Source organism: Pagrus major, chromosome 10 (assembly GCF_040436345.1).
Source record: "Pagrus major chromosome 10, Pma_NU_1.0".
Taxonomy (NCBI): domain Eukaryota; kingdom Metazoa; phylum Chordata; class Actinopteri; order Spariformes; family Sparidae; genus Pagrus; species Pagrus major.
Genome location: NC_133224.1, coordinates 21,813,979 through 21,826,746, shown reverse-complemented (window position 1 = coordinate 21,826,746; position 12,768 = coordinate 21,813,979). Strand labels below are relative to the sequence as shown.

Here is a 12,768-nt window from a genome sequence, read left to right as displayed (position 1 = left end):
GTCAAGTTGTCAGATCGGAGTCGGGGGGTTGCGGGTTGGACTCCCAGGGCAGCGGAGGACTTGCGTGACAAGAGGAGAGAAAACACGAGACTTTGTGAGGAAATCTGTCCTGCGGGCAAACATGAAAGTGGACGCTTTCATCTTTTCTGTTTCTTGCTCTGCTCCTTTTGCATGTATGTTTAATCATGAGAGATGGATCTGAGAGTCCGCGGAGACCGAAGAAGAAGAAGAAGAAGAAGAAGAAGACGACATGTTTATTGCTGTCTTGAGGGAGAAACCGAGAAAATGGGGACATTTGTGACTTCTTCTGTAGAATAGCAGAGCATTATTAGTTGATTGTATTTATTTTTTATTCAGTCACTTGAAAACTTTGGCTGTGTAAACACATACTTTGATAACTTTATCATAACCATAATTAATAAATGTTATATTTATAGTTAATCAACATTTAGTTAGGCCTAATAGTTATTTCACTTTAAATACACACAATTGTTAAGTAATTGTTTATTGTTAAAGTTGCAACTTATGTTTCTTTGTAAATGTTTAATAAATATTAAAATAAATAAAGTTCAAATATAAACATTATTTGGATGTCAGCTGATGATTATAAACATTTACAAATGCTTTATAAATTGTTTATAAAGCATTTTATTGACTTTACTTGGAAAAAATGGAGGAAACCAATTACCTCAAAATCACAAAGTAGACTTATAATTTGAAGTTGTTAAAAACTCACACAACTCAAATAAAAGTCTACTTTACTTGGTAATTTTGGGGTAATTGGTTTCCAATTTTTTTAAGAGAAGTCAACTTTTTAAATTTTAAAGTGTAAAGTTCAATGAACTATAAATTGACAATTTATTAATGACAGTTATTATAAAGTACCGAGTTTTTTATTCATACAAGTTCATATGATAGTACAGAGTAAAATCTAACAGTGACTTTACTTTTAAAAAATGAAGGAAACCAATTACCTGAAAATGAAAGTAAAGTAAAGTAGTCAAATCATTTTTAAGTTGTTAAAGCTTTTTAACTGGCACAACTTAAATTTAATAGTCAACTTTACTTGGTAGTAAAGTCAACTTTAAATTTACAGTGTAACAAATATAGACAAAGCTTAACTTTTGAATTTTTATTGCATCAAGACATTTTTTTTAAGTTAATAAAACAGCATTTTTATCAATATTCGACACACTAATTTTCCTCATTCAGGTCAGTTCAGCAGTAACAGTAGTGGTAAAAGGAAGCCCACATCGAGGACTGCTCTAATAGCCCTTGCACTCCCAGCTATCCTTCAGGGCCATGATTTATTGAAAAATACGGACCCTGTGTATAAGCTAATATGACAGAAGTGCTTTGACCTCGGGGGGCAGTGCACTCTCCACGGCAGTCAGCTGCTACCTTGAGTGTGCGCCGCTTCTTTCTCACGCGATTCCTCTATTTAAGGGGTCTTCAGCTCGATAACCGCTTTTTGCTTTATTTAAGCTGGCATGTTAGAAAAGATCTGAACCGGAGAGTCCCGGGGTCAGATAGAGTGCGTTCAGGTCAGCAGGAAGACAGGTAAGGAAAAGGCTCTATTTAAAAGGCATCTATCTGGTTAAAAGCCTTGAAAGTTTGAGCATTTATCAACAAGTTTTTTTATCAAGAATCAAGTTCTACATGAAGACTTGACCCCAGTTCCTGGCAGAGCAAAAGACATTAGTGGTATTACAGGGAGGCTGATGTTTTCTCATTGATCTGATGTCCCATAAGCCTTAGGTATTTGTGGCAGGCCTGTAATCCATCAGAAGTGCTCCTTCTTTCCCACCCAGAGGGATAACATGTTTCCTGTGGAGGTATATTGTACCTGCTGGGCTGCACTTATCTCATGCGATTAACCTCGATCACTTTAGCATGCATGGGAAAGAGCCTGGTTGAATTCTGAGGTGGATAAAAGTCATTTTTCTGAAGATAAAGACACTAAAATCTTATTTTTTCTCCTTTTAAAATGTATTATGTGTATTTTTCTAGCTTTTGAGGAGAGAATGTTTTCTTTCAGACACAACAAAGGGGTGGATGTGTGGTAATAGGCCTTAAATATCAAGCTTTTTCCTTCCTTTGTGCTGAACTGACAAGCTGGCTCTAACAGGGGTTAATTTGCCGTTCAAGGGTTAAACAAACGGGCATTAGTTTATTCCAGCTAAAGCTCAAAAGTTTTCTTTTAAGGCTTAAGAGATAACACTCAAACTAAAAAAAAAAAGACTAAAAACAACTTTTATTAACAGCCTTTTGTGTGAGTCTGCAGACGCTTTTGCAATAAACCAAACAGCTCCCAGAATGCCCTCTTGGTTTGTCCCATTGAATTTGGGCTCCGGGTGCAGTAAGGTGAGGGCTAATAGGGATTAAGGAGCAGAAGTATGTGTCACTTTCGATGCTTGTAATCTCAGAGTGTTCTTTTTGGAGTTCGGGAGCAGGTATAAAACGCAGATTAAGAAGCATTTCTGATAAGTGACAGCGGGAGCCCGGAGGTCTGTTTTCACGCAGGGTCCAACGCTGACCTATTTGACACAAACCGCCAGGGAAACAGCATGTTTAAAATCTCATCTGATGGGAAACAAATTCAGGGTTTTGAGTGAGAATAATATTAAAAGGAGTACTGGTGAAATAAAACAGAAATAAAAGCACAGAAAAGGAGTTGCAGGAGAGGCTTTTAAAATCAGACATGTTCATCAATAGCTCCACGCTCAATGTGACATAAAGGGGCCTTCTGGTTGACTGCCTCCGTGCAGGCCGACCTAAGATGTCTGGACCTTGCTGACCTCATACACACTATAGCGTTGTAGGCCGTGGCTTTAACCTCAACAGCTTGCGTCGTCCATTATAGGGCCAGTAATGATGTAGAGGATTCCCCAGCAGGCTATTATTAATACAGTGATTCTTATCCTGCAGGAATAATGATACTGGATTAGAAACCGGATTAGAGTTCATGACGGTTTTGTAATGGATGAGCTGTCATCAGGAAATCAAAGTAATCAGCAGCATCGGACTGTGGCTTTAAAATGATTTTTATTAAAGCTAATTACTCAATTTACTTAACAACTATCTCGCTCAAAGATAAAAAAACAAAAAAGGTAAATAGTAAATAATCTTCTCTGTGATTTTAAGCTACTTTAAACTTACCTTACACTACATTTCAGAGCTAAATATTGTAGTTTTTACTCCACCGATATATCGACACTTGAAACAAAAAGGGGCAGGGTATCACCAGAGTAACCGTTAACTGCTAACATAGCTGCTGTTAGCTAGTAAGCTCAGTTAGCTGTGCAGCTAGCGGTCGTGTTAGCTGACTCTGCCCGGACTGGGAGCTTGTTGCACTGGGAGAGTGTTGATCTAGCTGGTTAGCATGCTAACTTCAATAGATATCTCTATAACACAATACATAGGTATTGGTAAACATTGATTTTTTAATGTTTTGAAATTATTTTTTTTTACATATTGCACCTTTAACTGATACTGTGCAAATGACGATTTTAAATATAAAACACACACTTAGCGCATAAAACATGCCTTTTTATTAGCTAACAATAACAATCTTCTTCCTTTTCAAAACCTGGTTACCCACAATGCAACGAGCCACTGAGTGACATCACTGGAGGCAATTTATCAGATTACATTTAGCTTCCTCTGGAGCCACAAATGGCTTTATACTACCTTTATTTTTTTTACACATATGCAGTTGTGCTCCCCAAGACCTGTAAACACACTTTAATGTGTAACATTGGTGGAGTTACTCTTTAAACATACAAGGGACTTTTAACTGGTCTAGAAACAGTCTCAGTCTTTGTATAATTCTACTGTATACTCAGTCTTTATGTTTGAAACTGGGTCAGATTGGGACTAATCTGGGTCAGATTCGTCATGATATTAAAACTGTTTTTATAGCAAAGTGCTGAGGATGAATTGAGGAGTCCCACAGCCTGAGGAAAGAATCTGGTGGTACTAAAACAAAGTTTACTCTTTGTCTCCCTCAGTGGCCACCAAAATCAACAAAATCTACTTTCTTCTTCCACCACTACAAATAAAAGTCAGATCTTACCACAGCAGGTAAAAATGTAAACATTGAGCCAAATGTTGAAGAGAAAGAAAGGAGTTCCTATCCTTGGTGTCTGTGCTCCAGGAAATGTAGAGGTTAAGTTCCTCATTGCATCATATGTACCTTGTAAAGCCGCAGTGCCATCATTAATTAGGAGATCTTGAACATGCCTTGCTGCAATGCCTCCCAATGAGGCCAGACAGGAAAGGAAGTGTTAGGTTATTGTGGCATGAGCTCATTTTCTAACTTGCTTCAGACTGACACAAAAACATGTCGGTCTAAATTATTGTTGGGGAGAAAAAACATCAGAAAGCAACATTTCCCATCATTCTGCATCTTTTATAAAGACCCTGCGAAATAGTTCTAAAGTAAAAAAGGATGTGAGTTTGTGAAGCGTATCTAAATGCTAAAAAAAATTAGTCAACATGGCTGGAGATCTTAAACCAGTGGTTCCTAACCTCTGGTTCAGGGCCCCACAGAGAGGTCATCAGATAAATCAGACAGGTCAGAGGGCAAAAATAGGAAAGATTAAGTTTTATTTCAGCTTTATTGGACTTTTCTCTTATCTTTGTTGTTTTCTTTTTAAATATTGCATAGTTTTATTCCTTGAAAAAAATATTTTAATCTTGTGATGACGGGATGCAAAAAGTAACTGCTTCAGCCTGAAGGCCCTCAAAACATATTTTATCCCTTACGAGATATGATTCCTACATGAACACATATAACACACTAGAGTTTGAATAGTTTTGGTTATTAAACACAAGATATTAATGCTTTTTATCTCTTTGCCATTCTAACTGGTTTGAGGTGGGCGGGGCCTCATTAAGATGATTATGATGTCACATAATTCTAAGCACCAATCAGGATCCAACTACAATCTGATGACAGTTAGTTGGTTGTTTGGTCACTGTCAATCAAATCTGATTTGAAACCCAAACAGAACTCTTAATTATTAAGCGCTTACTAAATAATATCTAAAGATTTAGTTTAATTAAAAAGCTGCAATATGGAAGAATTGGGCACCTGTCAAAATTCATACTCCAAACAAACAGGGGGCATCGTATCACCAGAGTAACTGCTAACTGCTGCTAATTGTAGCTGCCATTAGCTCAGTTAGCTGGGAAGCTAGCTGTTTGGACAGGGAGCTCAGGGACTAGGGTACTTGTATTGTTTAGGAGCTTGGCTAGCTGGTTAGCATGCTAGATATTTCTGGAACACAATACATAAACATAATGTTAAAACTACTATTTATTTACATTTCATTGATAATTTCAGTGAATCTTTGAACATTTTCTACCAGAAATTCTTACATACTGCCCCTTTAATGTTTACTTATTGAAATATGAATATCTAATGTTATAGAGAAATACTACAGCCATGTTTTGGGGGCTTTAGGGGTCATAAACAAAACAGGTATAGGGTGTCTTAAACTTTGCATTTAATAGAATGTGTGTAAATTTTCTTTAACAAAAGATATGCTGTGTGTGTTTTTATTTATAGATTCAATCAAACAGTGTCTTCATTTTAAGCCAAATTATTCTTTCAACTTTAAAAAAGACTCATAACAGTGAGAACAAACCTTAGATTAGTATAAAATTAATAGTTTAAGCCACTTAAAATTTCCACAATATTATTCTACATATAACCCTTCTCCTGTATTACAATATTAGCTAGAACTACTGAACGTATTGCGTGTATAATGTAGACTACACAGTGTAAGACTGATAAATATACATAGTGTTTTACATGTCTTAATTTGTATGTCACCTTCTCATTTGGTATTTTATATGAAAGATTTATATAATAATGTCCACGGAGGTGTTACACCCCAACCACAATCCAGAGTATTAGGTTGATAGGCTATTACGGGCAAAGAGGCTTTAATAAAGTCAATTTAGTGGCACAAAGAGAACAATTGTGAGTAATTCCTCTGAGAAAACAAGCGGTTTGTTGTTCTCTGCCTCTCCTCGCTGACGCCTGGTCAGCTGTGCAGGAACTTCATCCGCAGACAGACTCTGCTCAGTTTCCTCCTTTAGGACTCTTCAATATTTCTCACAGTTCCTGCACCATGTTTTCTTTACAAAAGTGATGTAGAAAAAGAGTTAGATTCAATAAAGTAGCCTGAAAACCTTCAGCCTGGAATGTCTGAGCATTTGTTCAGAGCTACTTACACATGAAAGTAAGCTTTTCATAGTGTTTAAATCCTATTATCACTCCAAACACAGTGGTGGTTTACTCCCCTATTCACAGCTTTCGAAGCTGACTAAACATTTTCCACCTTCAGCATTAATTAACTCATGTTAAGCTGCAACGCACTGTCACTCCATCTACGGACATTCAGGGTCGTGGGGGCTCTTTCCAAGAAAAAGGAATAAATTTATTCTTGGTGGATAAGCGAGACTTGAGTGTTCATATTAGGCTTTAGAGAGATTTCTTAACCCTGGTGAAATGCCTCTGTCTCAGCCTGTTAATCAGTTTGAAAGTGAGACAGTGTTTTGAGGCCTGTGTTGGGGCTACACTGCACTGATTGGTCCTTTGAGCCGGCCGGAGGGAGGAATAACATGTTCCCATACACGAGCAAGATGGTGTTGAAACTGTTTTTATTTTGTGAACTCATTTTTTATACTTAATAACATGTTTGTTCAAGTTATGAAATTAACTTTAGTTTTGAAAGTCCCCCTTTCACTGTAAAATGATTTCAATTTTTGTTACTTCACTTGGATGTTCAGCACTAGAAGGCTGTTATCACATCCATCTGTTAGAGAAGGAAAGTTCCTCCGTTCTCACCTTTTGGATGTGTTCGCACGAGCCAAATTTGTGACATCACAACTGGTTTGGAGCCAGTAGTGACTCATATGCATATGCAGCTTAGACAAGTGTGATATCTAAACTTAAAGCCTCCAGGTCACAAACACTGAGAATGGGCTCTCTAGTGAAGAAGGAGACATCTTGTGACTTGTTATTATTTGCATATTTATATCCTACATTATGGGTTTTTTAATGAGCAAAAAGGAATAGATGTCATTAAAAAAACTAATTAAAAAGAAAAACCATATCAGACACAAATTATTAATCAACATTTTTATATTTCTTAAAAGGTACAATTTAGTTTAATTACGAATTGGACCTTTAAAGGGGCACTATGTAGTTTTTGGAAAAGAAATTCAAGCTCATTACAATATTAATGAGGTAATAATACAAACTCAGAAATATATATTTTTTCCATAACTTAATGAACAAGCTGTTCTCAGAGGAAAATAAGGTCCCAGAACACTGTTTGAAGCTAGAAAGGTGGCAGGGTCCGCCAAACATAAACAAAGTAAAATGGTATGAAATAGTGTTGTCCTTTAAGGTCAGTTTGTTTATTCAGTCATGAAAACAAAGACAGTTTGTTTATTTAGTTTGTTTAGGAATAGAGATCTTTCTCTTCTGCTTAAAATTTCTTCACAAAAACTACATAATGCACCTTTAAAGCATGTCTTCAGGGGATGTTTAAAAATGAATTCATTTATTTGAGCTTTTTTTTAAAAAAAATTTAAAAAGCAAGTTGCAGATCTTAGACCACAGCTACGTTGGATTTATAGACCTTAACATTTTAAAAAGGTAAATGAAAATAAAACTAATTAAACAACTTTTAAATTAACAGCTTTATCTGTTCAGCTGTATCAGGGCTCAACCTTTTTTTAAAAACATTTTTTATAGTATAAATATCAAAGAGAAATATTTTTTTCGCAGGTACAAATTGAAAAATTAGAATCTGATTCGAGTCTGGCTTAACATGATTGGTATTGATCAGCTATTAACAGGTCCAATATGTAAGACTGATTTTGGAGTCTCATTTCCAACTCGTCAAATACTGACGACTTTTCGGGTCAAAGCTTCAGTATTTGAGTTGGGAATTCTTAGAAATTGGACCTTTAATTTCATATATAATAAGTCCACTGTAAATAATAATAACATATGTCGTACAAAACACGTTTTTGTTTTGTTTTTTTCCAATTTCATGCTTCAGTTCTTTTTAAAAAATATATATTTCAGGCCTTTTGTTGCTTGTTTTTAATGAGTTGAGCAGGAGAAAGAAAGGATTGGCGTGTTTTCTTTTTCTGTGTTTTCGAGAATGGAAAGTCAAAGTAGTCTGACTACTAGTCGTCTAGTTGGACGACCCGAAAAACATTTTTATGGTGATTATAATTAAGCTTGTATTTAGACAGATAGCGTATGCAAGTGTAGTTTTAGGTGCAAAACAGATTATTAGTCTTGACGTATGACATGAAGAGAATAACAGAGTCAACAGATACAGTGTGCATAATAAATCTAAAGTGTGCATGCACAGTTGTAGCCAATAGGCGGTACTGTGCCTTTCTCCATGAAGCTCTCTGCATCTCCAGCCCTGAGGACAACACTGTGTCTCTGCTTTGCTCTCTAGTTGACCTAAATACAACATCTACGCTCCCTCAAGGCAGACGATCACACAGCCTCCAAGAGAGGCTCTGAAGAACGAGACAGTCTAGAGGTTTTTTTTTTTTTTTTGGGAGTAATCGTCTCCTCAAGACGAGATTTCTGTCTGGACCTTTTACAGTTGAGCTCTCTGCGCTCACGGGCTGCGTCGGGATGGTTCACACGGAGCAGGAGACACTCCTGGCTGGAAACGAGACACATACCCTGGAATGATTTTATAATATCTGGGATTTTATTAAAATTTTAAAAAAGGTGAGAATCAGCCTGGGAGAGGACTGACGGAGTCAAAATGCTTGACGATAAAGCGCCGAGATCGAAGCTGGGACCTCTGTCGAGAGCTTCCTCTTTTTACATTGAGAATTTGCTGGGGAATACATACAGAGCGGCATCCGAGGAGGAGCAGGTGGAGAACCAGGGTGTTAAAATGACCGTCCACAGCCGGACAGTCTGTCCCGGACTGGGAACAAAACGTGTGGACGGCGGTGAAGTGCTGAACTGGAGCGGGACATCACCAAACAAAGCGCACAACACCTCGAGAAGTGAGACAATCTGTCAGTATTTGTATTTGTTTCATAAATTACTGCTTTAATTGTCTGTACATTCGGCCTGGAGTGGTTTACAGAGATGGATCGTGGTTAAAAGCGGCCCTCATTATTGTTAGAACAATAATCCCTAGGGAGCAAATCAGTAAGAAATCGCAGTTACAGATTTCATGCTCAAACAGTACAAATCTCCCCAATCCGTGCGTAAAAGTCCCGTTCTTTAATAGGCCACAAGTGGACATGGAGCACATTTCATCGTCCTTTTTTTCGTGCGTAAAATATCCCAATTATCAGCCCAGCTAACAGTGTTTGGCATCCAAACAACTATTTCAGTCTGATGCTTAAAATAGACCGGAGCGGATGCGTATTTGTAATGTTGGGCAGGACAGAGAGCGGGAATGCGCAAATTTGATGCAAAATGTGAAAGATATTCTCAAAATAAAGCCTGAACAGTGCGCAGGATTTATTTCTTCACGTTCCCCGCAGGTCCGCACACGGAGCCCGTGCCGACGAGCGAGCGGGATTCCCCAACTTCATCAGGGCGGGCGGAGGAGACCGAGGAGCCGGAGGCGGAGAGGGGGGACGACAGTTTGACGGATGACAGGGAGGAGGAGGACGCGCGCTCCTCCTGCCTCTCCCGGGAGGACAGCTGCGATACAGGTGAGACCAAAGTGCTATCATAACCTTTATGAAAAAAAATAAACTGTCAGCGCTTTTCTCTGCGGCCTGCAAAAAAAGGGCATGCACCACGCATGCGCTCTACTCCTAAAACGGTTCCTCGGGCGTGATTTGTCGTCTCATCCAAAAATGTAAAATACAGGTTGGTTTGACTCTGATGAACTGGAGGTTTTTTTTATTCTTGACCGAAGACATCAAAACAGGTCCAAACAAGTTTTGCGTTGAGTTGCAGGGCCCAGTGAGGGAAGAACTTCACCAGGCACCGCCTGAGTTAAAATTGAAAAAATAATAAATAAATAAATGAATCGGTCTTTTAATGTATTTCTTTTGTTCCCCATCAGTCACGGAAGTATCAGTCCATATCATTTCAATTCAGTATCTACAGTTAAGTGACACATCGTGTTACATGGAGGCTGTAAAGTGCCATATTGTGTTTCGGCTCATAAAAAGACAATTTGCTATAAACTTTTAAACAAAAAAGGGAAACCGAGACTGTGCTTCGTACAGAAAGCCTAAAACCTGTTTATCCTTCTGCTACACACAACTTTATTGCAGCCAAATGATGCGTTGCTGCTGCTGAAACTTAAAATGAAAACAACAGCTCAGCACAAATCCTGTTTTGTAATAGTTGTGTTTTTTCTCACAAAGGGTTTGGCAATATGATGATAAATCGTAAAGTGATAAAAATGTATAAATCGTCAGTGATGTCTCGATGCCATTTACATGGCATGCAGACGATCCTTGTTATAGTGCTTGTTGCATTAAAGGAACAGTTCACCCAAAAATGAAAATTCAGTCACTACTCACCCTCATGTCAACGGAAAGTCAGGTGACGTTTCTGGGGCTTCACAGCAAAACAGTGTTGCAGCATTCTCCTAAATAACTGAAGTAGATGTCGACCTGTTTTGTCAACTTGTTAAAATATAGAAAAACAACAGAAAAAAAATCAAAAAGGCTCCCTACTGCTCATCAGGCATATTTCTAGTCTGGACGCCTTGAGATCCCAAACTGAATTAAAAAGACGTGATTTGACGTGCTGTCGAGCTTGTGCACCCGCTTCGGACAGGGTGCGCTAGCACTTTTAGCTTAGCATCTACAGTGAAGATTTTGGTTCTAAAAAGGGTGTAAATAACTTATTTTCAAACCAATTCCAGAGACTTGAATTGCACCAGATGAGCTGTTTGGATCCATTTTATGTTTTACTGTTTGTGTTTTACATTTTAAAACAAGTCCCCATCTACTTCAGTTGTTTTTGAGAATGCTGTAACGCTATTTTGCTGTGAAGCTCCAGAAATGTTTTATAAACTTCGAAAAACTTCACCCAACTTTCCGTCCTCATGGAGGCAAGTATAAAATGTCTGAATTTCCATCGTTGGGTGATTTTTCAGGTATATAATTCCCAACTGTTTCCATCTGCTTATTTTAAAAATAAACTATTTCTCAATTGACTTTGCAAAAACTTTACAGAGTCAACTTTGCCACAGTATATATCACAGTAACCTAACAAGAAAGAAAATGTATTCATAACACCCCATTAAAGCTGCACTGTTCCTCCTTTCAGTGGACGTGAAAGTGGCGAGGAAGAAAAAGACCCGCACCGTGTTCAGCCGGAGCCAGGTCTTCCAGCTCGAGTCCACCTTTGACCTGAAGCGCTACCTGAGCAGCACGGAGCGAGCCGGGCTGGCCGCCTCGCTGCAGCTCACCGAGACCCAGGTGAAGATCTGGTTCCAGAACCGCAGGAACAAGTGGAAGAGGCAGATTGCTGCCGACATGGAGGCCAGCAGCGCCGCCGTCAGCTACGCCACCCAGAGGGTCATCAGAGTTCCCGTGTTGTATCGCGAGAACGTCGCTGCGCCTGTGACGCTGACCAGCCTGCCTCAAGTGTCGCCTCCAGTGGTCGGCTTCTCTAATTCTCTCAGCTATCCATTGACTTCACACTTCACACATCCGGTATCGTTCTTAACACAACAGATGACCGGACTGGTGTGACTTTAAGGAGAGAGCTTGTGACTCTTTTGACACCAATTAATCACATAAAGATGCTGCAAAAATAATAATTTTAGATTAGAAGTTGAGTCATCTTGTGTGGTTCCTTAAAGGTCCACTATGTAGTTTTGGGGAAGACATTTTAGTCAGAAGAGAAAGATATCTGTTGACTGATTTTTTAAATAAACAAACAAACTTTCTTTGTTATCATGACTGAATAAACTGACAACAAACTGACCTGAAAGGACAACACAATTTCATACTGTTTTACTTTGTTTATATGTGGCGGCCCCTGCCATCTTATTAGCTTCAAACAGTGTTGGGACCTTATTTTCCTCTGAGAACAGCATGTTTATTCAGTTATGGAAAAAGATAAATATTTCTGGTTTGTGTTATATTGAAATTCTGAGTTCTCCAAAACTACATATTGCCCCTTTAAGACGTTTTCTAGAAGCAACTCCAACAGATGCAGCCAGATTTAGGTAAAAGGTGGATCGTTCATCTATAGGAAGCCACCATGATCCTTGCTGCTTTAAAAAAAATCCTTTAAATGAGACCGTTTCTCCCTGTTAGCAGTGTTTTCATTTTCAGTTCAAGTCATTTTGAGATTGAGTGCTAGATACAGTGACTGTGAAGGAAGCTGCCCACAGGGGGACATCTCACGCCAGGTCACGCAGGTTTTAAATAGAGCTCTATTTTGTGATGATTTTGCACAGAGATCGTTTGGATCATCCACGCGTACGGAATAAAAATACGGTCAGATTTTGAGCTTGTGAATCAAAAGTCAACTCTGTGTGAGACATTCAAGAATGTAAATGTGTAGAAAAGATATCAACTATCAACACAAAGAAAGATGTTTGTGAGAAAAGCAGGGGAATATGAAACTCAAAGTTCCCAGATGTCACACGTGAACTTTGATTTTTGACCCCTGCCTTATTAGCCAAAAAAAGGGCAAATTGTTGCTCTTTTAAATGAACTTCTACTTTCTGCTTCATTTCTAACTTGACTATCTCATGAAGAGGTTTGTTGAAA

General features: G+C 38.4%; 1 protein-coding gene across 1 annotated transcript; it reads left to right on the top strand.

Moving 5' to 3' along the window:
* The first annotated feature begins 8,819 nt into the window (after window positions 1–8,819).
* On the top strand, window positions 8,820–11,739 carry LOC141003980 (homeobox protein HMX1-like). Its single transcript, XM_073475483.1, has 3 exons — window positions 8,820–9,069; window positions 9,559–9,732; window positions 11,312–11,739. Exons 1-3 carry the CDS (start codon window positions 8,820–8,822, stop codon window positions 11,737–11,739), a joined length of 852 nt encoding a protein of 283 aa, XP_073331584.1.
* The last annotated feature ends 1,029 nt before the right edge of the window (window positions 11,740–12,768 follow it).

Bases quoted from the DNA above. Each gene is read 5' to 3' on its own strand.
- LOC141003980 (XM_073475483.1), top strand. From the start codon at position 8,820: ATGCTTGACGATAAAGCGCCGAGATCGAAGCTGGGACCTCTGTCGAGA. The intron at 9,070-9,558 runs GTGAGACAATCT...CGTTCCCCGCAG, and splicing joins AGCGCACAACACCTCGAGAA to GTCCGCACACGGAGCCCGTG. The intron at 9,733-11,311 runs GTGAGACCAAAG...TCCTCCTTTCAG, and splicing joins GGAGGACAGCTGCGATACAG to TGGACGTGAAAGTGGCGAGG.